At 34.9% G+C, this 24,809-nt stretch overlaps 2 protein-coding genes across 6 annotated transcripts in view; one reads left to right on the top strand and one right to left on the bottom strand.

Annotated features, from left to right (window-relative positions):
- LOC108358093 (calcium/calmodulin-dependent 3',5'-cyclic nucleotide phosphodiesterase 1C-like) overlaps positions 1-24,809 on the top strand; it is a 197,374-nt gene that overhangs the window by 23,187 nt on the left and 149,378 nt on the right. The gene's annotated exons all lie outside the window — the stretch shown is intronic.
- LOC108358095 (maltase 2) lies at positions 18,111-22,223 on the bottom strand. Of its 4 annotated transcripts, none has more exons than XM_017609239.1 (9): positions 21,853-22,223; positions 21,058-21,427; positions 20,802-20,981; positions 20,569-20,726; positions 19,533-19,820; positions 19,068-19,454; positions 18,639-18,982; positions 18,393-18,539; positions 18,111-18,300 (listed from the first exon to the last, which is right to left on the bottom strand). In XM_017609239.1, exons 1-9 carry the CDS (start codon positions 21,919-21,921, stop codon positions 18,234-18,236), a joined length of 2,010 nt encoding a protein of 669 aa, XP_017464728.1. In that variant the 5' UTR covers positions 21,922-22,223; the 3' UTR covers positions 18,111-18,233. The 4 variants fall into 4 exon arrangements, with proteins under 4 accessions (XP_017464728.1, XP_017464730.1, XP_017464729.1 ...); XM_017609241.1 differs by having other exon boundaries at positions 21,058-21,402; positions 21,830-22,221; XM_017609240.1 differs by having other exon boundaries at positions 21,834-22,220.

The following is a 24,809-nucleotide window of genomic DNA, read 5'->3' on the forward strand; positions in this document are numbered from 1 at the left end:
TGTTTAGACCACCATAATCTACACATTCTCTTTTGCATACACAGTACATGCGAAAAGTATTTGCACAAATATTTGAATTCTTGCAATTGACGATAATTTATGCGAAATATTTTATGGCTTCGTAGCACAAAGTCTTCAATAAAGTGCCTTAGACACATTGCTGGTATTCGGCTAAGGTGACGAGAATTATTTAGGGCAGACATTCAATTTTCAGTTTAGAATAAGTATGGTTGTAGTAAAAAAAATTTCGTTGATAAAATATGAGCTAAATATTTGAAACGCAATAAAATTTTTGCACATTATTGAAAGAGTGGAACTGTATAAACACGTTTTCTTTTGTATATTAAATAAAATAAAATTTAAGTACACTGCGCTGTTTTTTCTTAGTTATGGAATACTTTAAGGCCTTATTATTGATTAGGTGTAGGGTTTCAGACAGGGCGACTCCCTTTCATGTGACTTCTTTAATCTGATGTTGGAGAAGATAATAAGAGCTGCAGAACTGAACCGCTCAGGAACAATTTACTACAAGAGCGTGCAATTGCTGGCTTATGCCGATGACATCGACATCATCGGTAACAAAAACCGCGAAGTCTGTTCTGCCTTTTCCAAGTTGGATAGGGAAGCAAAGCGCATGGGTCTGGTGGTAAACGAGGACAAGACGAAGTATCTCCTGTCATCAAACAAACAGTCAGCACATTCGCGCCTTGGCACCCACGTCACTGTTGACAGTTACAATTTCGAGAAAGTAGAGAATTTCGTTTACTTGGGAACCAGCATTAACACCGATAATAATGTCAGCATTGAAATCCAACGTAGAATCACTCTTGCCAACAAGTGCTACTTTGGACTGAGTAGGCAATTCAGGAGTAAAGTCCTCTCTCGACGTACGAAAACCACGCTCTATAAGTCACTCATCATGCCCGTGCTGGTATATGGCGCAGAAGCATGGACAATGACAACATCCGATGAGGCGGCTCTTGGGGTGTTTGAGAGAAAGATTTTGCGGAAGATTTACGGTCCTTTACGCGTTGGCGACGGCGAGTACCGCAGACGATGGAACGATGAGCTGTATGAGCTTTACAACGACATAGACATAGTGCAGCGAATTAAAATACAGCGGCTCCGCTGGCTTGGCCATGTCGTTCGAATGGACACCGACGCTCCAGCTCTGAAAGTATTCAACTCGGAACCCGCTGGTGGTAGCAGAGGAAGAGGGAGGCCCCCACTGCGATGGAAAGATCAGGTGGAGAAGGACTTGGCTTCACTTGGCGTTTCCAATTGGCGTCAGTTGGCACAGAGGAGAAACGACTGGCGTGCTTTGCTGAACTCGGCCAAAATCGCTTAGGCGGTTACAGCGCCAAAAAAGAAGAAGAAGAAGTAAGTAACACAACAATATTTATTTTACTGTAAGTTAAAGCTCTGATTGGGCAAATATTTAGGGTTTGGAGTCTTTCAATTTGAATCAAAAAATTTTGTACCGCTGCTAGGTACTAGTTTTGAACTGGGACCAAAGCAAATATGAATTTTACAATGAAAGGCAAAGAATTAGGGAATTGTTTACTCCCAAGGGGTACTTTCGTCTCTTCAATGGAGCCTAGTAGTAAACTATCAGCTACTCTCGAAAAATGGAATTCTGTGCCACGACTATATGGATGACATTGTCATAATAGAACCCTCTGTGATGTAATTTAAAAGGGCCAACACTTAACGAAATAACTCAACCAAAACCTCAATCCTCCCTTTGGGCAGGAGGAACGTCCTTCCAGACATTAGAAACCTAAGATGGATTTACGCTAAGATTATTAACTAGGTCTGATCCTAGAGACCAAACTACTATCGAAAAAGTACGTATACTCAAACATATCCAGAGCAACAAAAGCATTAATAGTGTACAATTTTCTAGCAGTTGCATCCTAGGAATGAGCCTGAGAATCCTAATATGAAAACACATCATGATGGCACTACCAAGGGTAACATATAGGGTGACAGCTTGGCATTAGCGCACACAAGGGGTGGGTTTTGGGGTTCATACCCCCCCCCTAAAGCTAATAACCTCAAATACAAACTGTATCTTAAAGCTAAGAATCCAGCTCTCAAGGAAATTATAAGAAATATTTATTATAATTTCTGTTGCTTGAAAAAGCGCTTTGCTTTTGCTGTAAATTTTCATGAGGAAATGAATATACGAGCATTTTTTTCTTGAGAGCTGCAAACTGATTTAAGAAATTTTGGTAGAAGAAAATTTCTTTTTCATTTCTCGTCCGTCGTTTTATATGAATTTTTGGTTTTTCTTGAGAGTTCAGTTAATTTTTCGGTATTCGAAATATTGAAAAAAATTAGAAATCGTGAAAAATCACCATCTCTATCGAAAGCCAGAAACCAGAAATCGAAAAAAGGAACATAAAAGTGCAAAAATTCATGGAATCAATAAATTTATTTTTACTGAGTCTTATTTAAAATTTTTTCTTAGGTACTTTTGAAAGTTGAGCGCATCTTGAGTTTATAGCACTTTTTATTAAACAAGTAGTTTTTAAGGAAAGAACACAACGGGCTTCAATTCTTATATTCAAATTTAGGGGTACCGTTAATTTCTTCATGATCCAATCATCGGATCTCTAACCAAATTACGGGACGAACCTTGAGCTACCATCTTTCTACAAAAAAATGATTATTGAAATCGGTTCACGTGGTCCAAAGTTACGTATTCCGGCGAATTGATAACCTCCCCTTTTTTAAAGTCGGTTAAAAGTGTTTGAGTTCTGTTAATCTTGTGTAAATAAAGTGCAGTTTATGAATTTTAAAATGTTTATTTATTTATTACACACTGTACACAAAACTTGCATAAATATATTTTAAAGAGCGTATTATCTGAAGAAAATTTTCAGTATTTTCCGGTGATATATCTTCAGAAATATAAAACCCCCCCTAAAATATATTCCTGGGTGCGCCCCTGCAGCTTGGGCCTCAAGAACTACCCAAGCCGCGTTCAAATGGCATGTGTTTAAATTACGGGGAAAATGCGCTCCTGTCCGGCGGAGCTAACTCTAGAGCTTTTACCCTAATTTTATATCTGGCGGTAGAACGAACTCTACTTAACTTTTCTAAAAGAGGTTTTGGCTGGAGGAAGGTCACATCAACCAGAAGCTCCCAGCTTCCGCTGGCCCTACTTGCCAGACATAAGCCTCCGCTTGGAACTGTGTTCACTTTGGAAAGCCGTATCCAGATTAAAACCCATCACTGGTACACAGTAGTGTCTATGGACTCACAAATAGACTATCAATGCCAATGTAAATGCGCATATTTCAGGAAGAAGTCAACGCCATGCATCAATGAGCGGAGATAAACCTGATCAGGTACTTCCACAATGAGAGAAATACCATCCTCAGTTATAGCAAAGCGACAAAGTACCCATCATCGTCAGTATTCTTTTAGTGCCTAGAGAAACTCAACTCTCTTCAAAAATCCAATAGCATAGTTCTATAATAGACTCCAAGTCAAAAGCGAATATATAGAAATGAGATGGCGAACAGACTAGCCCGGGGAAGCTGTGGCTACAACCCCAATTAGTACGGACTAAATCATATAACGATCTTAGAGCTTAACGCTTCAACAACGTCTCGACAAAAAATCTCTTAATGGTAGTACGGGGTATGGATATATTGAGAAGAGATTTATTTTGCCTTAAAGCCCACACTGACGGAATTACGCTATCTATGTTTTTTCCTCTTAAAAGATTGCTTACGCTTACGATATCCTGTGATGGCTATTATCATCGCCAGAAACTGTCAGACAACTGGTAAGTGACTCAACTTTAATACATATGTAGGAAATATAAAATGTAGGACGGATTTTCAAGTGATTTTACCACATCAGCAAAGTTGAGTATACAGCAACTTTTGAGTTTCGCTGACTATCCGAACCACGTAATTTAAAGCATTAGTCTACCTACTCACTCACTCAAACTATTCAGATTTTGAAACAGTTAAGCTACCGCCGTGTAACTGTTAAAATTTATGCAGTCCAATGGTTTAACTCTAACTCACTTGAAAGTGTACGAGCACTAAAATTTAAACTCACTTATAAATATTTAGGCATAGCTACATTAACCACAACTGCAATCAGTGCTAAACAGCCAATGGCATGCCGAGAGTAGCCACATAAATTTAGATGGTTTGCACAGACTAATTAAAAGCGCCTGCAAGCGACATGAGTCAAGGTGTTTATGGCGTAGTGTCTGGACACTTTATTGAACAACAACAACAGCAAAATAATAAATGAAGTAGATGGCTTTGACACCTATGAGATAGGAGCGTGTTGATATTTTAGTACATACATACAAACGCTATACTTCTACTATGAACCAGACGGGTGGCAAAGCACACTGAAATGTGTGAACATAAATTTTGAGAGAGGACTTGCTATTACGTAGTTGTGGTTAAGTGAAGTAGGTCAATGCTGGTCAAGATAGTTGCAAGTCTCTTCTTAGACAATTAAAAGATATTAGGCAAAATAGTTCCAGATGAGCTAGAGACTTTAAACTTCAAACTTAACAGAGAACCCTATGACAATGCAATACGAAAGATGAATTAATCCGCCATGTGGCACAGGTGTCAAGATTTGAAAACCTGGTATTTATGGTCCGATTTGTTTCATATTTAAAACTTAAAGGGAAAGAAATACCTCCACAAAAAATTTACCGTTAGGTGGTACGAGGGTACTTTTTTTCTTTATTTTACTTATCATTGACAAAACCTTGTCTTAAAACTTTTTTTTTTAATTACCTTTTTAAATTTAATTTTCTTAAAATTTTTAGATTTTATTGTTTTATTAAAAAAATACTATATATACTTATGTATAGTTTTTTAATTTGTATATATTTATTTTATGTATTTCCCCCCTTTACTATTTAATTGGTTTTTAATTGTAATTTTAAGATTTGATTTTTTCAAAAAGGAAATTATATTTTTAGTTTAGTCGAATCTAAAAATTTTACTTTCTTTAATTTTTATTAATTTTTGTAACATAATTTTATTATAGTTTTCCCATTCTTGTATGTTTCTATTTTCTAAAAAAAATTTAATTTTATGGTTTTAAAAAGAAAATTATTTAGTTCTAATTTCATTGAATTTTTAGAAACGTTTTTTTATTTATTTTTTTTTTAATTATTTATTTTATTTTTTATTTTTTAATATTTTATTGTTTAAAAAAATATAGATATATTTTTGTATTTAATTTAATTTTTTGAAAACTTATTGCTACCAGTAATTTTTAAGCAAAAAACACAACCGACTTCAATGCTCATATAAAAATTTGTAAGTAGGTAGTGTTATCCGATAAAAAATGTTAATGGGAAACAATTCACGTGGTCCATTGCTATCCGGTAAAATCCATAAAAACAAAAATTTATTCCGATGAATTGAAAACCTTCCTCCTTTGTTTGAAGTCAGTGAAAAAAGAACAGAATAACGCTAAGACCTCCTAATTAGCCAATCTTTCAATGAGTCTTTCAAAAGATAGAAAAGAGCTTTAAAGATATTTGGAAAAATTGACAATTGTCTTACGAAAGACTTTTGCCTTTCCAAAGACGNGCGATTATATAACTGGATTTCGAAAGTTCAAGATCAACATTTTATAATATTTTAAGCATAGGAGCAGATGGAATTTTATTTTCAACGAAATTTTGATCTATGAATATGTACAAAGACAGTTATGTAAGCCGTTTTGGTTGGCATTTTAGTCATACCTGTGGTTGCTTCAAGACCACTGTGGGTAGTGAGTTCAAAAGCAGTTGCCAGAATTTTCCTTGCTGCTTGTGCTCTGTAGTATAAAAAATTTGTTGAATGAAAAATTGGCCCAGCAAGTTCTCTTTGGTGCCTGCTTTCTGTTGCAAATACAAGAGATTCATTATCATAGCAAAGCATCAGTAATGTTGAGCACAACTTAGGGTGAGCTAAAATGTCGGAGATTTGCTTACTAATTCACGTTGCACTTGTTTCAACAGTTTAAAGGTAAATTCTGGAGATACTATGTAGCTAAAATAGAAGTAGTTTCTATGCTTGATCTTCAAATTCAAATCACAAGCAAATACATATACACATAATGCGCATACACTTTTATGTAGGTGAAGCTCCCACATTGTATTGCTTGCTTGCTTATAAAACCTCCAGCCGAGTGTGAACTGGAGTAGAGGAAGCGGATATCCTTGCTGTTGCAAGTCGGAGAGTTATGCGACTCCCCATAGACACACATACAAGTACATATGTATGTACAATATGCGCTTGATCCTTGGCATGTAGCATTTAGCTTAAGCGTTGTTTGTATGCATTGCAAATATTTTGTCTGCTGTGGCGCCTCGCCACAAACATCGAAAGTCAATTATGCGAAACTGAGAAATGCGATGGTGCAAAGCAGCATGTAAGCGGAAGTAGCCAACACAGTAAAGAACAAGAATTTACGTGGCATGTTGCACAGTGCCGTGGATTTTGCAAAGAGGCAGCTTAGCGTCTGCCGCCTTGCACTGGTTCGCCACTTGACAAACTTTATGTATACAGCAGAGATTTCCTGAAAGCGCTCTTCGCAGCTAGCTCGCGATTATCGGAATAATAAAATAGTAGACGGGCATAGATTTTTCTTTTCTGCATAGCAAATAGTGAAATGAATGCGATTATGGTTTACAAACAAGCAATCTTGAGAATTTTTTAAATTTGCTTGGTCGGTATGAACGCTTTTAAATAAATTTTTTATTTTTTTGCATTTTTAAACCAACAACATTTAAAAAATGTGAATAATTTTTTGGCCTTTTTTAAGTTGAATGCAAAATCTGGTTGATATTTATTTATCACAAAATAAACGTTTACTATTACTTATAATTATTAGTTAGTAGTTAGACTATTCTTAATTTTTCAAAACCGTTCAAATTTTCAGTGGACTTTTTTGGATTGAATTCGGAATTTACCGAAATTTTTGGCCTGGTTAATAATCCTTTTATCCCAGTGCTTTAAATACCAAAAAAAAAAATAAAAAATAGACATAAATTCCATTTGCCACTTCTTCGTAGATTTTAAACCGAAGCCATTGTAGGCTATCGAGAAAACTGTTCCGCGCACTATCAGTGGTTCTATTTGAGCTCTTTTAATGACATGGACAAAAAACGATACCACAAAAGAGCCAGGCCTATCTAAAACTTCGCCTACAATACTTACCTACTGCGACTTGATAGTCGTAATAGTTGAGTCCACAATATCGTGCCGGCCACACAAAGATTGCGTTTCTTCGTCAGTTCATCGGCGCCTTCAATTCCGCAGTGAGCTGGTAACCAAAACAAGTTAACATTATGTCGAAACACTCCTTGGCGTAGTTGGAGGTGATCAACCAATTAAATATTTTTGACCTGATGGCCGCACAGTCACAGAAATCACGAAAAAGCTGGCCATTTATAGTAAAACATCCTCATCATCAAAATGTATGGAAAGCCTAAAAGTGCTTTGCAGTGCCCATCACCGCCTTAAAGTTCTCTGTAAATTTTATACGGACGCGCATAGAGTAAAAGCTCTCTCTGAGCATCACTTCTCTAGAATAACAAAAGTCCTTCGATCTATCTTGCCATCTTTCTTTCATTTGTCTTACGAAAGACTTTACTATATTAACCAGAGTTGTCCAGTTAAAGTCTTCTTTCTAATATAAATCGATTTACCTTGAATGATCCACATTTTCTCTGACTAAATTCTGTGAATAATATTTATTGTGGATGATGAACTGGATTTCGAGATCCATCCAACTTGTTGAAGCGAAGCTTAACACTGAGGCCTTAAGTTGCATTAAGTGCACCCTTCCCCGTATTTGCTAGGATATTTTTTCTCTATAGAGAGTATAGCACTAACATTACACGCATCTAATCAACTTGGTTCCCTAACGGAACGTACGCACTTCGACAAGGGTGCAATTGAGTTTTCGTTAATTACGTAAAGCACCCTTCGGCGTACACAGCACTGTGCAGCCAAAATCCTTCCATAAATCACACATTTACACATTGTTGTCCTGATATGATAGCTCGTGCGGCAAATGGTGACAAATAGCCATAAACAGCCAAAACAGAATAACACCAACTGCAACCGCCAGCAGACATTTCCGCAGCAACATTATTAACAGCAAAAGCAACGCTAATCATCAACCGCACATGCGGTTGCAGAGGAGAGAAATCGCTCGAGAGCAAAAGTGACGCATGTTGCTGCATTGAGTTAACCTGCCGCGGGAGTCAAAAGTCACAAGTCTGCCCAACATAGCAGCAAATTACGACGAGGCATGCACTATACGAAATCGCTTATGCAATGCAGTGTGAAATTGCTGGCGCGGTCTAAAACATATTTCGCCTGCCTGCAACATTGACAAAGCTGAACGAACTCAATTGTCAAGTGGCTACAGCAAATGTCAACTACATACATTATTGCAACTTAAGAAGCAACAACAAAATATTTAACTAGCTACCTAAGCTGCAAAGCACGCACAAATGCACATCTTGCGGGCAGGCAAGCGATAACTACTATTTTCGGCTACACTTTACTCATTCCCGAAGCTATTCTCGCACTCGCGTGGCAAGTGCAATTTTCGTCATACCTCACTTGAGCGCACCAACATTGGCCAATTTATTTTGTGCAAAACCAACACGCACACACACACACACACACCGAGACGAAAGTAAGTTTTTGAATTGGCCTCTTAAGGGCAAATGCCCTTTTGTTAGTCGACCATTACTCACTCGAAGCGCTCACCTTCAAGCGCACCACCACCTCCTTAGCGGTCGTTGCAAATTGCACGCTTCGCCGCCATCTTTCCACAGGCAGGCACTTATGCGCATAAGTGAGTTCCACACAGCATCGTATCGCATCGAAACGCTGAAACGTGATAAAATCGCGCGCGTGATTGAAATTCGGCACCAGTGCTGGCAGCGTCTGTCTACCCACCCACACACGACATTATGGCACTGCATGCGCCAGAAAATTCGGAAACTTATAAATTTACAAACATATGTAGGTATGTTCCTTTGCGTTATCCTCTTCCACTTCCTTTTACTTACGTACGTCTTTTACTTTTTGCACTAAGTTACAAAACAAAATAGTTTTTGACAGCAGCTTTTGTTCCTCGCTTAAAACTATTCGCGTTGCCGCCAAGTTAATAAATGTAAGAAGCAGTTGACAAAAACAACTGCCAATGCTGTCATTTAGGGGGTGTACCTACGAACGAAAAAATTTCAGCTTTCCTAACGATAAATACTACATTATCAATGCTGCACTACTTTACCCCCCACGCAACTGTCAGCCGCATTTTTCACGCGCACCATCAGTTTCGTTTCCATTTCACTCTTATCTGCACCGTTGCTTCTCTCCTCGTTTGCCTCTTTCGCCTTGCTGCAACCCTCACATGCTTTGTAATCACAAGCAATAAAGAGTGCAATATTTTATTTGACGCATTTAGTGCATCGCCACCGGCAGCAAGATTGCAGTTGTGCAACTTTCCACCCAATTTCCCGCCCACAAATAATTTCGTTATCCCAGCGCTTCTATCTAAGAGTTTTGCAGTAAAATGTTTCCGATGTAATTTTCCATTGTTTGTGTTGTTATTCATGTCTTGACAGCATTTCTGGGTTTTAATGGAATTTGCAGATACTAGTGATGGCATTTCGTAAAACTTGCAATTAGTACAAAAAGTGTGGCTGGCACATTTGTTTTCGTTAACAAGTAAACATAAATTTTGAACGAATATCTATTCAAAAGTGTTTTAAGTGTAAAGTAATGTGAATATTGGCTGCTTCAATATCTTAATTAAATGTTCTAAATGGACATAAATTTAATTAAATCTCTTAATTGGCATATTTTGTCGTACTCAACTCAGGCGATTCTCGTTAGCAAAATTTATTCATTTTGTAGCACCGCGACCTCTAAAGTGATCTATTATACGTGGCCTCCCGCCATATATAGGAAGGCCATTATCTAAATCTACGAAAAAGTTATACAACTTTGTTAAGTATTTTAATATTTTATTTACTTAAACATAATCTTTCTTGTTGTTTTTACTGGGTAATCACGCAGGTAATCTACATGGGATTAACGATGGAACCTCGCCCTTCAAGAACATATTTCAGACTCTAAATTCGCTGAAAATAGCATGAAAAGGCTGTTGATCCTCAAAATGTGCCCGTGGAATTTTTAAAGCATCTGTCGTATTCAATATCTCAGATCAGAATCGCATCCAATCAAGTTAACAAAAAGGTGTAGCTTTCCGAATTACTGCATTTTTGGAAGCTAAACAAGATTTTTACCTTCACTGCATATGTATGTAGGTAGAGAAGTTATTTATATAAAAAACTCTTATCTGAACAATAAGTGGTCAGGAAGATGTATTTTAACTCACGGCGCTATGTCTGTGTCGTCGAAAGGCTCAAACAGGTCATCGTTTCATTGATTGGAGAATATTTAATTTTTCCAGTCGTGGGAGATTCTAGAATTTTTATTTTCCGAATCGCAAACGATTCGAGATTTTTTTATTTTACAAATCGTTGGCGATTCTAGAATTGTTAATTTTCGAAATTTTCCTTTATTGGCGCTAAATCTAAATATTTTTCCCTTAAACGTCCAAATAATTTATTTACTAAAAATAACGTTACCATACACTCCGTACAAATCGAAAATGATGTATATTTCATTAATGGAAATGCAATAATAATCGTTTTCTAAAGATCTCAGAAAATGTGTAGCAAATAATACAGGGCAACACTGATTTTGGTGCGGCAAATGTTGACGCTGTTTTTGAAAGAATTTTTTGTGCTGATTACGAATCCGTAAGCACAAAGTTTCCATCAGCTCTAAATTTTGAGAAAAACGAGGTCAAAGTGTAAAACAAATCGCGTAGTACTTGAGATGCTCTAGCAAAGAGAGAAAAGGGGATAGAACCTTCCACTTAGGCTTAAATTATTGCTAGAACTTTCTCGACTACTAACCCTGCAAATATTATCCCTGCAATACTACAAAATTGTGTGGGATGATATTTTTAAGGATTGTAGTCGAAAGTCAAGCCTTAATTTAAGCCTAAGTGGAAAGTTCTAACACCTTTTTTTTTTTAATTGCGGTAGGTACTCAAACTGCTCCAAAATCAGTTTTTGCTGTTCAAAAAATTAATATAAGTGACCATCAAGTCAAGGTGCAAGAATGATATTTTCAGGGATAGTAGATTAGTCGAGAATTCTAACTCTAATTTAAGCCTAAGTGTTAGGTTCTGTTACCTTTTATTTTTATTCTCAAATTCTGCAAAACGCGATTTTTTGACATTTTGACCTCGTTTTACTCAAACTCAAATACTATCAAATACAGTTTTCACATCATCACCACACCAAAATTTTTTAATTTTTTTTAATTTTTTTTAATTTTGAGGGCGGAATTTCCTTCTTTGGGATCATTTAGGGAATAGCTCGCGACTATTTTTCGATCATTTTTTGACTAGTTCAGGATGATTTTGTTCGAAATCATTGACGACTTTTTCGACCATTTTCGGTCCTTTTCCTGACAGGTTTAGGGCCTTTTCGGGACTAGTTTGGGCTCAATTCGCAATCGTTTCGGGACTTGGTCACGACTTGGTCACTAGCTTGCGATAATTTTGGGAATAGTAATGGACCGTTTCGGAACCGTTTCATGACTTCTTCGAGATCCTTTCGGGACAAGTTCACGACTTTTTCAGAACCATTTCAAAACTACTTGAGAACAATTTTTAGATTATTTAGGGATTATTTCTGTTCGAAACTAGCACGAAATGATCCTGAAATAGTCATGAAATATTCCCGCAGTCGGGATGAAAAAGTCGTGTACTGGTTGCGACAAAATTAATAAAAGGATATGACATTAAGGTTTAATTTCTAACCTAACCTGTTTCTGTATGTAACTGAATCGCCTAATGCTTTGCCACAATCGAATGGCATTATTCATAAATAATAAACTAGGTTTATAGAGCTTTATAAAGTGATATTTTCTTACACAAATTTTCGATTTATAAAGCAGTTAATGCTTATTATAATCTACCACTTAATGTATTTAAAATTCTAACGCTTCTTAGTAATAAAACCAAAACTAGTATTGCAAATATGGATGTGTTTTTCTTTTAGCTAAAGGTAAAAGTACATACAAATTATAAAAGAAATACAATTTTATAAATCTCTCTTACCCATAATCCTCTGAATAACTAAAACGTTTAATTTTAATTTCTCGTTTTAGGTAAGTCTGCAGTCCAGTTTCGCTAGTATATACATACATACATAAATGCATAAGTATGTACGTAAAAAAGCATTTTCTTCGAAGTAAACTTTATCTGTGTTATACTTGAACCTGCCTAAGTAAGTACAAACTTTAATTGATGTCAATATAAAAAGTTTAACAAATTAGCTGAGGTTGCGTCCAGCTTCTTTATCTTTGCACACACATACATATGTATTGTCCTCACAAATAATTGTATTAACATTGTTTTTCTCTTATTGTCACAAACACTTAACTTGGCTAATTGATTTTTTCGAAACAATTACTAAATTAGGATACGCAGAAAAACAAACTTAAAGTTCTATTGTTGCAATCCAAACATTTTTCACTTGCATTTTTTTCCCCCCAAACCAATCCCAGTCAACTTAATGATACTTAGAATCAGCATTGCGTAAAATTTCGTAAGTTTTCTCGCATCGAACGGAGAAAAAAGTAACGGAAAATTTATCCACGAAATCTGCGCTCATTGTTACGCCTGTCCATCCGATTCCAACAACGCAGCTGAGTCCATTTCTTTGTCGACGTTTGATGCACAAGCAATGCCACCAAAATTATGCTCACCGATTTAATTAACAATCTGACAATGTTGCGTCTGTAACTGTGTGTTGAGAGGTAAGTGGGTTAGCGGAACAGAGGAATTAAAACTGATTAAGAACTTTATTAAAAACTTTTATGTTTTTTTGTTGATTTTTTTTTTTTGTTTGCTCTACTCACACTCTGGCCTCAGCTTCGTCTGCAGGTGTTGTTAAATCAAAAACGATGCCCTCATAAGCGGCTAACCGTAATCTGCCATTTGGTCTCAGCTGAAATCTGTTTAGGAAAGGAAAATTAATTTTTGGAGAATGTAATTAGTTTGAATTGAACATTTTTGTTATGCATGGTGCTTTGGGCGCTATTTATTTAATTTGCAAAAACTTGCAACGAAGCGAACTTACAGATACACTGTGGTGGTATGTTTAAAGCGTATGGTTCAACGAGATTTATATTAAAATACATAGAAAATTATTAGAGCTTAGAGCTCATATTTTCTTTTTAAAGTGATCCTTTTGCATCGATTTTTTAAATATCTACATTTAGTAAAAAAAATTCTACAACGCAGGCAAAAAGCTGAACATATATAGTTATACGGAACAAAACTTTACGTTATTGTCAGTGGCGGATTTACCGTAAAGGCAACATAGGCAGGTGCCTAGGGCGGCAAATTTAGGGGCGGCAAAATTTGAGTTGAAAAATTCTTATTTTATTTTTCAAGTTAGCTGCACTAAAAGTTGAATTTGTGTTTGTACATTTTAAGACATAAATTTGAGATTCCATTACGCAATCAGAAAATAGGACAACACTGTTAGATATTTTTGATATTATTTAAATGATAATATAAAAAAGTAGTAATTTAGTATTTTTGAGATTATAACTTATCAAGTGAATAAAGTTTGTTGATGAGGGCTTTCTTTAAAAGTTGAAAACCTTTACCCAAGGCCAATACCACTTTTTCATCTTAAATTGTAATAAAAGTATAGTACATAACGTAAAATTGAATATTACTATTTACTGCTAATCGTTGCCAAAACTGGTACTTTTACCTCAAAATATTTTTCTTATCGTAAAAAGAACGTCAAATTCTGAATTGCCCAGGGATGAAAAATATTCAAATCCGCCACTGGTTATTGTTATTAAAATTAACTCGTTAAGCTCTAAAAGCGACGAAAAGCAAAAATGGTTTCAATAAAATCCCCATTTTCTTTATTTTAAAAACATTTATGAAATTGAGGGTGGTTCTTAAAAGTATTGCGTACTTTTATATAAATAACTATATAGACCAAAATATAAGTAAAACCTATCATAAAATATATATATGAACCTATTGAGTTTCAAAATTTTTACCAGCGATTTGAAACAATTCGAAATGCTAATTTAGAGCGCAATTCTGGCAACTGCTTTTCAGCCCACCACAGTCTTTCGAAAGACAAAATTATTTAGTAAGACAAATTGACAACTATTCTGCAAATTATCTCGAAACATCTTTAGTAAAGAGGGTTTACTGTCTTTCGAAAGACTAATTGAAAGCCCTGCCAACGAGAGGGAGGTTTTCGCGTTATCCTGATCACCTTTTAGCAATACGATTTTTAAAACATAAATTTAATTTAAAAATATTTATATATTTTCGTTTTTAAAACAATAGAAACCAATAAATAAAAGAAAATTAAATTAAAAAAAGGTAAGATATTAAAATAAAGTAAAAATGAATGCAAGTATTTATAAAAATTAAATGAAATTTAAAAAAATATATTTTTTTCATTTAATTTAGAAAAAAAAATTTAGTCAAAAAAGAAAATTGTGTTTATAGATTAAAAATTATTTTAAAAAATAATTTCATTAAAAAAAATATAAATTAAAGAAAATAATTTAAAAAAAGAAAAGCAAATTAGACTAAATCAAAAAAAAAAAAATTAAAGTAACTATCTCGAAAGCTCTTTGGTAAAGAGTGTTTACTGTCTTTCGAAAGACTAATTGAAAGCTCTATGCTCATTATGTATTTCAAAATATTTACATATTTTCCTTTTTAAAGCAATAGAAACCAATAGATAAAAGTAAATAAAATTAGAAAAAGAAAAAGTAACAAATATTAAAATATTAAAATAAAGCAAAATAAATGCAAATATTTAAAAAAATTAAATTAAATTAAAAAAAAAAATTGAATAGAAAAAAAGAAAATAGTACGCGAAAATTTCAAAATAATTTTAAAAACGTTTTTGTTTTTAAAGCTTAAACTATAAATTAAAAGAAAATTGGTTTAAAAAAATAAAAGCAAATTAACTCAGTGAAACAAGAAAAAATAAATAAAATGCATTTCTTAAAATTTATTTGAATAATAATTTAAACAAGTAATTTTTAAGCAAAAAGTGACTGACTTCAACTCTCATTTAAAAATTAAGGAGTACCGTTAATTCCTTCATGATCCAGTGATCGTATCTAAACCAATTTAGAACCCCTGAGGTACCACATTTTCTTTAAAGAAAAAATTATATAAATCGGTTAACATGGTCAAAAGTTATGCGGTAGCATACTTAAAAAAAAAGAAAAAATATTCCACCGAATTGACAACCTCCCCCCTTTTTTCACGCGGCTAAAAAGCAAAAATTGAATAAATTCCTACAAATTAAATGAAATTAAAAAAATATATTAAGAAAAAAACTAAATTAAAAATGATAGAACTACCTACATAAAATAAGTTTTAAAAATGTTATGCAATTGAAAAAAAAAACACTGCCCGAGGACTCGAACTCGGATCTCTCGAATAGCAGGCCAGTGCTTTGTTCATTCGGCCATTTCGACTGTTGGAGTGTCGTGAGGTAAATGATATACAAGTGCTTTCTCTCAAAATAGATTTTCACCGCGAGAGGTGAATTAAAGAACTTTTTTCTAATAATTTTGCTAGAATAACAAAATTCTTTGACTTACGAAAGACTTGTTACTATCTCAGGCAGAATTCCCCTGTAAAGCCGCTTAAATAATTTAAAGGTCAGGTTCTTATTCTACGAAAAAATACAAAATATGATGAGTGTTCAGCTTTCGACAAAATCATTTTATCAAAATTTAAAATTGTGCCCAAAAATGCCTTTTTGTGTCTTGAAGAAAGAGATTTTTATAACAAAGGCGTAAGCAAAAGTATACTAGTAAGTTTTTTTATTTGTGGGAGCACCAACCTTTCATATGCGTTTGCATTGTAGAATTTTTATACCTTTCATGAGCATGAAATGGTATTATAACTTTGGTCCGATGTTTGTAAGTACCAGAACAAAAAGAGATAGACCCATTAAAATGTATACTTATATGATCAGAACGTCGAGCTGAGTTGATTTAACCATGTCCGTCTGTCCGTCTGTCCGTCTGTCCGTCTGTCCGTCTGTTTGTATGCAATCTAGTCTCTCAGTTTTCGAGATATCCGGATCAAATTTGGTAGGTGGGTGTATTTTTATAATGTATTAATCATTTGTCGGAACCGGAAGAATCGGACCACTATAACATATAGCTCCCATACAACTGATTGTTCAGATATGAGATTTTTCGTTATAACTTCTCCATTTATGCAGCTACGAACATGAAATTTTGCAGCACTTGCACCCATTATCAACAGAATACTTACAGTGAAAATTACAAAGATCGGGTCACTATAACCTATAGCTCCCATACAACTGATTGTTCAGATATGAAATTTTTCGTTATAATTCATCCATTTATGTAGCTAGGACCATGAAATTTCGCGCTGTTTTCACTCATTATCAACAGAAGACTTACAGTGAAAATAACAAAGATCGGGTCACTATAACCTGCAGCCCCCATACAACTGATTGTTCAGATATGAGGTCTTTTATCATAACTCCATATAAAGTATCTTCCATACCTCTGATTGTTTAGATGCGATTTTTTATATAAGTATGTAACTCCTCTATCGATGTATGCAGATGTATTCAAAAGCAGTAATCTGTCAAAGTAAAATTTGCAGATGTTCATGAAAGGTATGAAGCCTTCGGCATAGCCGAAGACAGCGCTGCTCTTACTTGTTTCCCCATGCCAAAAGCCCCACGAGGTATGTAGCTCAAACAATTTTTAGCTCTCTTTCGAATACAATACAATCGTATACTGATAAATACTTTCCATGAACTTTAATTTGTACTATACAAAAATTTATAAACAATTCTATATGAAAAATTCTTAATTGACTATGCAATCAAGAAAACTAATTATCATTGAAAATTTCATACAAATCACCACATCAATTTCACTCAACGCGCCACTTCTTGCGGCATAACTGCTAACATTAATGGGGCATTAAAAAAGATTAATAGTATAACGCTGTAAGTCAAAGTATGTATGTATGTATGTCATTGGTTACATAGTAAAAATCTACTAACAACGCGGCATGCTACATCCAAGTCAACAATTGGCAACATAAAAATCTTTACTACATTGGCGATTTGATGTGACGACGTGGCAAGTGAGAAGTGCGAAAAAATCACTAGCTCTAAAATACTTAGCACTTCAAATTAATCTTCATCGAAATCGAATTCAAATGTCAAGTTGCATGAACAGTAGCTAGAATCAAGTTACTCGTACTTGAGTGGCATGCGCGCTGCAAAGTGCTTAAAATTTACTTGAAATTTTACAAAAACAAAATTATGCAGCGGCAAATGGCAAACTGGTAAATGAAAAATTATCACTGCAGACATTATGGAGACGCGCAAAGACGCTCACACCGCCACGGGTATATAGAAGCTTTTGCAAAATCTACACTTAGCCACTTTACTGCCTGCAATTTTTGGCTTAATGCCAAGCCCCTTCTTTGCAGCGCATGCGGTTTGACGTCATCTGGGCTGGGGCTGGAGTGCGTGCGCAAAAAAAAATTTTAATAAATATGTACATATGTACCTACTTATATATCATTCGTTTTGTTTTATAATAGCCTAGCGCTTATTTTCATACAAAGCAATTAATAAAGTGCATTGGCGGCGTAGGTGTGGACACTCGATACTAGCAGGCACTTTCAGGCCTACAAATATAGAAGTAAAATAATGGCCAACAATTTCAAAGTCATAAAAAATTTAATGACTTTCTTGCCACAAAAACCCTATTCAGCTGCTACGAGTGCGACAGGTGCGGTAAATTGATATTATTAAATTTAAGTTGGTCCCTGGAAAAATTCGCTATATGTACCTATGTATATTCACTAATTACAGTTGTCCCTTTAATAAAATATTACCAATATATTTCATTTCACATTGTGTTAGAATTTATTTGTTTGTTTTTTTTTTCTACTTAAATAATGCAACTTATATATATAACTTGTTAAATCGATAAAAACACATTCACAATTTCTTGTGATGGTAAGAGTGCTCAGCTCAAATTTCAGGCAAATTATTATGCAACCGGGATTATTTACTCGAGCATGCAAACGAGACCTTCATAGGGTGCCAACGGCAAAGCTTCGGCGGGTAGCACTTCACTGCAGGGATACAACAAAAGGTGCGTGTTAGCGGTGCATAGGTTATGAGGATATTTTGTAAAACAAAGGATAATCAAGTTAGGTACACTCACCCAGTCTCATGCGTAGACTTGGATCCCGCGACTAGCACAGTAAGCTTTTGTTGATATTTCAAATTGAAAATTTCAGTCAAATTCACGGCGCGTGCGCGTTGCCCAATATTGATGACAGTCATGATGGAGTTTTCGTCTTTGATTTCCCTGTAAAATAAAAAGAAAGATTTGACAGTGTCTCAGATAAGCTTTAGCAACCAAAAATTTGTTAAGTTCTTAGAGAAGCTCGTTAGATATTCTTCGCACCTTTCGAAAGCAAACACATCACGATTGATCACCTCAGCATGGAAGCGTCCTTTGCGCAGCGCTGGCATTTTGCGTAGTTCCACTAGCGCCTTATACACCGAGTAGTGACTCTTCTCCGACATTTGTTTCTTCAAATTCAAATTTTTGTAGTTGGGGTTCACAGGCAGCCACGTCTTCTCAGCGCTGGAGAAACCAGCATGCTTTTGCATATTCCACTGAAAGGGTGTACGCGCTGGATCGCGCGTCACCTGCATGTACTGCTCACGTCCAACATTGCGTGCTGGTGGGTCGACAGTTTCCTCCCAGGTGATATCGCGATGGTCTTGCATGCCAATTTCCTCACCCTTAACGAAGTGAAAGTGAAAGAAGATGAAAGAAAGCACTAGATTTTCTTGAATATCAATTCCAGCAATCTACTACCGCGCTTACATTATAGGTTACTGCCACGCCGGGCAGTGTCATCGTCAGCATATGCATGGCATCGACTAGCTTGGGACCGAAACGTGTTGCCATTCGCGCGTTATCATGATTGCCCATGACCCAGTTGGCAGTGTGTCCGCGCGGCATATAAGTCAACCACTTCTGTATGTTGAACACAAAGTCGCGCGCATCCGATTGCTCATTCAAATCGGTAATGAAATTAAAGTTGAATGGAAAGTGTGCACCCTGCTTGCCATCTTCGGTTTCATAGTAGTCCATCAGTGTTTTCAAATCAGCATAGGCTTCGGTCATTAGAATGCGTGTGTGGCCACCATGTTTGGTTGTGTAGTCATCCAACAGTTGACGCCAGTGTTGCAACATATCCAAAACTTCGGGCTGTGGACATAACATGCATAATATTGCATGCATCTGCTAAGAAAAAAAAAATGCAGTAAATAATATGCTTGGACCTACCTGATCTTTGGTATAAATGTGCTCGGTGTATTCATAGGAATGTTTGTCATCGGTTTTGCCAGTGCGGGGTTCATCACGCAGTTTGGGATCTTCGAAGAGATGGTTGATAGCATCGATGCGGAAACCCATAACGCCTTTGTCCAACCAAAAGTGTAGGATTTCATCCATGGCTTCGACTACTTTGGGATTGCGGAAGTTCAAATCCGGTTGGGCAGCTGTGAATTGATGCAGATAATATTGGCTACGCTTCTCATTCCATGTCCACGCAGAGCCGTAGAACACCGATTGCTGTGTGAAAAATACATATATAAAATTAAATAAAAAAATTAAATGTTAAGAAAATAAAGTAACCACAAAATATTCATCGCATAAAAGGCCTTTCATATTTTAATGCATGTGGGTCATTCCATACAAATTTATACTTTTTTTTTTTGTGAAATATTTTTTGCATTCTTTAACGAAAAAAAGAAGACACCTGTTTTTTTTCATTTTATCGTGATATTAGTAAATCGCGAAAAAAATTCTAAATTTTGAACTCACAGGAAAGTATATTTTATCAATTTTCTGCAGCGTTAATAAACTATTTGTCGGATAAAATCAAATGTGCGTAATTATTTCAGCTTTCCATTAGAATGTGAGATAGATTTAAATAATTAATTTGTTGCATTACAAAATTGCTTTTTTGTATATTTTTTTTATTAATTATACACCGTTTGATTTTTGCTTTAAAAATTAAAAAATACAATTACTAATGCAAAAAATTATATATATTTAAATTTATCTCACACTCTTTTGGAAATCCGAGGTAATTGCGTACATTTTGTTTACTTAACTGATTTTCTTCTACAAATACTTCTCTCTGAGTTCAAAATTTCGGATTTTTTTCAAGATTTTTGAATATCTTGCTGCAATAAAAAAAGTTTCCTCTTTTTTCGACAAAGAATTAAAAAAAAATATCTCACACCAAAAAAAACACAAAGGTGTAAATTTTGTATGGAATGGCCCATATAGATAAGCTCCAAATGCTTCTACTCACCCAATTATTTGGTGGCATCCGCTCGCCATCCTTATCCTTTTTAGCATCAGCCCAAATATAAAAGTCCTCGAAGCCATCTTCCCGGTTAATCGACTTCTCAAACCATTCACTTTGATTTGACGTGTGATTCGGCACAAAATCCATGATTATTTTAATTCCTGCAAATATATATTTACAACAAATCAGCACATAAACCCGCGCCAAATCTAACGGGATCATGGTTTAACGGTTACCTAAGCGGTTCGATTCCGTTATCAGCTTATCGACGTCTTGCATTGTACCGTATTCCGTGTGAATATCTTTGAAATCAGTTATGTCGTAGCCAAAATCCACCATAGGCGACTTGAAAATCGGACTCAACCAAACAGCGTCAATGCCAGTCTCAGCGAGATGCGGTAGTTTCATTATAATGCCTGCAAGGAAAAGAATATTAAAATCACTCAATCTCACACAGTAAAAAAAATGCATGGCCCCTCCCGCTCTACTCACCTTGCAAATCGCCTACACCATCGCCATTGGTATCCATAAACGAACGTGGATAGATCTGATACAGTACCATGTGCTGCCACCAGTCGTTCTCCTTGTTGCTCATTTTCATTTCAGTCATCACCATAGTCGCAGTGTCGTCTGTCTGGCTTTCAGTTTTCGCACCTTTGGCCCCATCATCATTCATTATGTCCGTCATCTCTGCGCTCGTTTCCTTTGCAGTCGCCTCCATGTCCATTGCAGTTGATGGTATTTTTAGCTTCTCGCTGCCTATGTCGCTGCTCGGCGATGCAGTTGTTGGTGTTACCGCCGCATTTGCAAACATTTGCGCTCGTTGCAAAAACAAACCAAGAGTGAAAATGAAAAATAGGGCCTTTAGCCCCAAACATTTATTAAACATTTTGACAAACACGTACATTTAAAAAAGAGACGGATACACGCGAGATCAGTTTTTTTTTTTGCTAATAATACACAAATTTTATCACAGTTTAATTTTTTTCCATTTAAAAATAACTTATGTTTATATAGTTTTTAAATTAAATTATGTGTATCTTTGCACTCGGTAAACGAAAACACTTTAACACCGCATTAAATGCAGCATCGAATTCCTTTTTCTAGCGGCACCGCACTCTCTAGGCTAGGGCCATCGACAGACAGTGACGAAATCACCTCAGCGAAGGCCTTTAATAGTGCGCGCCAGAGGAGATGGATCATTGTTGTTGCTATTCAGCCAATGTGCAAGTGCATCTTAACGCTAATAACTGCATTTATTTACTTACAAAATTTAGTAGAAATTACCGTTGATCGCCCACTTGTGCTGCGCTGAAGGTGACTCTCTCCACCGGCACCAGCAACAAAACTGTCCATTCAGCGCTTTGCCGGTTGCTTGATGCGCTTTATGGGATTCAGCTTTGTATTCTTTGTTGTTGTTACTGAAATAATATTGGGTTTTTTTGATGTGGTTCTCCGGACCAGTGAGTGACTCATTGTGTTAGATTTTTTTTTATCAGTGAAAAGAAAGCATACGAATACTTGAAAATTTTTGCTCTTAACGCATGCGTTATTTAATTTTTTTGTTGTATTTGACTTGATTATCTTGCTTTTGCGATAGCTGCTCTATGCACATACATATATTTAAACCAGGGTAGCCAATTCATTTTTGAGAATTCCCCGATTTCACCCGAAATTTCGCAACATTTTTTTAATTTAATTTTAGTTAGTTTTTATAAATATATAGTTCCTTCTTTAACGAAAACCATATAAATACAAGTTTCAAACTTTGTGCAATATTAAAAAAAAAAACTTTCGCAAAAATTTCGACCTTTTCATTCGATTTTCCAGAAAGATTTTGGGCGTGCAGTTTCGTAACTCACTCAATTCTAGTGTAAGTTTCATCAAGTGGCTAAAAATTTTCGTTTTAGAATTTTTTGCAGATTTTTTTATATTTGTATAAATAATTGAAAAAATTTATTTATGAATCTCAGACCTGAATTTCACTGTTTATAAGTTATAAACGCATAAAAACAAGTTTTAATTCGCTTAAGTTGATTAGCCACACAATTGAATAATAGAATCATTACAATGGAGACAATAAATAAATGACTTCAGTATTAATTGCTTTGGGTTCATACCAAATCTGCACATTAGGGTTGGTGGAATTAACCAAGTGTACCACGAAACAAGTTTGTTTAAGGATTTCATTCAAACTCTACCTCGTTGTTGCAATGGATGCTTTCCATTTCCAGACAACCGGTCCGCTACGAGCATGATTTTTAATTTGTACCAAACTCAAATACGTTGTTTGTTGGTCCAAATAATGAAACACGTATTTTTTCTTTTGGCTCGGAAAAATTGTTCGGCCGAATTAAACGCGATTTTGTTTTTCAGACAAAAATCGATTATTCGAATTGACAGTGAGAGTTTTTTTTTTAAATGCCCGTAACTTTGTCAAAATTTAATAGATTCCAACAATGTTTTTACTCAAATGTCAGTAATTCTTGTCACTTCAAGATAGAATGATATATTTATTGATTTTCATTATTTAAAACTTTTCATTTAACAATAAACAAATCGTTCAATTTTTTTTTTAAATTTAATTTCTCAAAAAGTGTATTTTTTTTCTCTCAAACTTTTTTACCGGGAAAGAGACACTTTGAACTACAATCAACCCAAATCTCTAATAGCGAAGATTTTTTTTCTGAGTTATGATTTTTTATAGAAAATATACGTTTTTGTGGTACATACTACAATATTCTTATATTGTTTAACTAAATGGAACATATGTATGTAATATATCAGCAAAAGGTGCAGCCGTGATCATTTTTTGTGTATCAAATAGGTATTAGAACACACTTTCCACCATACAGTTTCGATTATAAAAAGCGGGAAAATATGATTTTGTATTTCGAAACTGTATAGAATAACTACATATTTTGCATAAGAGCCATTCTTTTTTAAGTCGGACGGATTTCGAAAAAACGATGCGATGTGTCCGATTCGCTTCAAATTTTTTGTATGGGTTCTGTACAAGAAATAAACTAACACGTATCCGAGATTTATTGTCTTTTTTTCGGGGATATGATCTGTCAAAGTTTAAAGACGCTGATGACCTTGGAAGTCCTTTCATATGGGAAAAAACACATTTTCGTAGAAATGGTATACCTATAATTCTTGAAAATCGAACGGAATACTTTTCTTCTCTTTAGAAGACTTCCAATAATAATATTTAATTGTTTATTTTACCATTCTTTAATATTAACTATTTTTTATAGGTCACCAGAAACCCCAAAAAATGTACTGGGGGACCTATAAAAAATCGCTAGTATTAAAAAATTGTAAAATAAATAATTGGCTATTATTATTGGAAGTCTCCTAAAAAGAAACAGAGATTTCCGATCGAAAAAAATTCATTACCATTTCCACGAAAAATTGTGTTTTTTTATATAAAATACATTGAAAACTTTGAGCACTTTGAGCGACCTCTAAATATTTTTTGATCTCGAAATAAATAAAAAAAAAGCAAGGAGTATATTTTTTCTATATTGAACTAGGGTAGCATTAAAATTCGCCTTTACATTTCCACTTGCATTTTTAGACCACCCGAATGTACATATGTATTTAAACAGGGGTGAACGCAGAATTTTTTTTGGGGGAGGGGTGGTTGTGAGGTTAAAAAATTTGGTTTTCCCTATAATCAATTCCACCAAATATACCTATACGTATTTATAATTTGTTTAAATAAATTCGATTGTTTATATACAGTTGTCCACAAAATAATGGGAGTGCAATATTTTAATGTTTATTTTTAATAAAATAAAAAATTAAAAATTCTGCGAATTCTGCATTTCATTAGACTAAAATTAAATGGGCTATAAAACTGCATACCAAAATTTTTTCTAGTGATTATGATTCAAAAAATCTCCAGAATTATTTTGATTTTTGTACATAGATTGAAATCTGAGATTATTTGGTGTATCTTGTATAACCAGCTAAACTTTTATACAAAAATATCAAACATTAACTAAACAAAAGGCAAATAACCAAAAACTGATCAAAATATCGCACACCTATTATTTTGTGTACCACTGTATGTATACATGAAAAAAATAAAAATAACATTTCTCTGCTGCTTCGTCTTTAAAAGAAAAAATCTATTAAGTCGCGGTAAATGTTTGAAATATTTTTAAATTTAAGGATTTTTTTAATTGATTCTACCCCAGCTAATGAGGAACTCATTGCCACTATAAAAAAATATA

Source organism: Rhagoletis zephyria, unplaced genomic scaffold (assembly GCF_001687245.7).
Source record: "Rhagoletis zephyria isolate East Lansing unplaced genomic scaffold, Rhagoletis_zephyria_1.1 Rzeph_scaffold_00206, whole genome shotgun sequence".
NCBI classification, from domain to species: Eukaryota; Metazoa; Arthropoda; class Insecta; order Diptera; family Tephritidae; genus Rhagoletis; species Rhagoletis zephyria.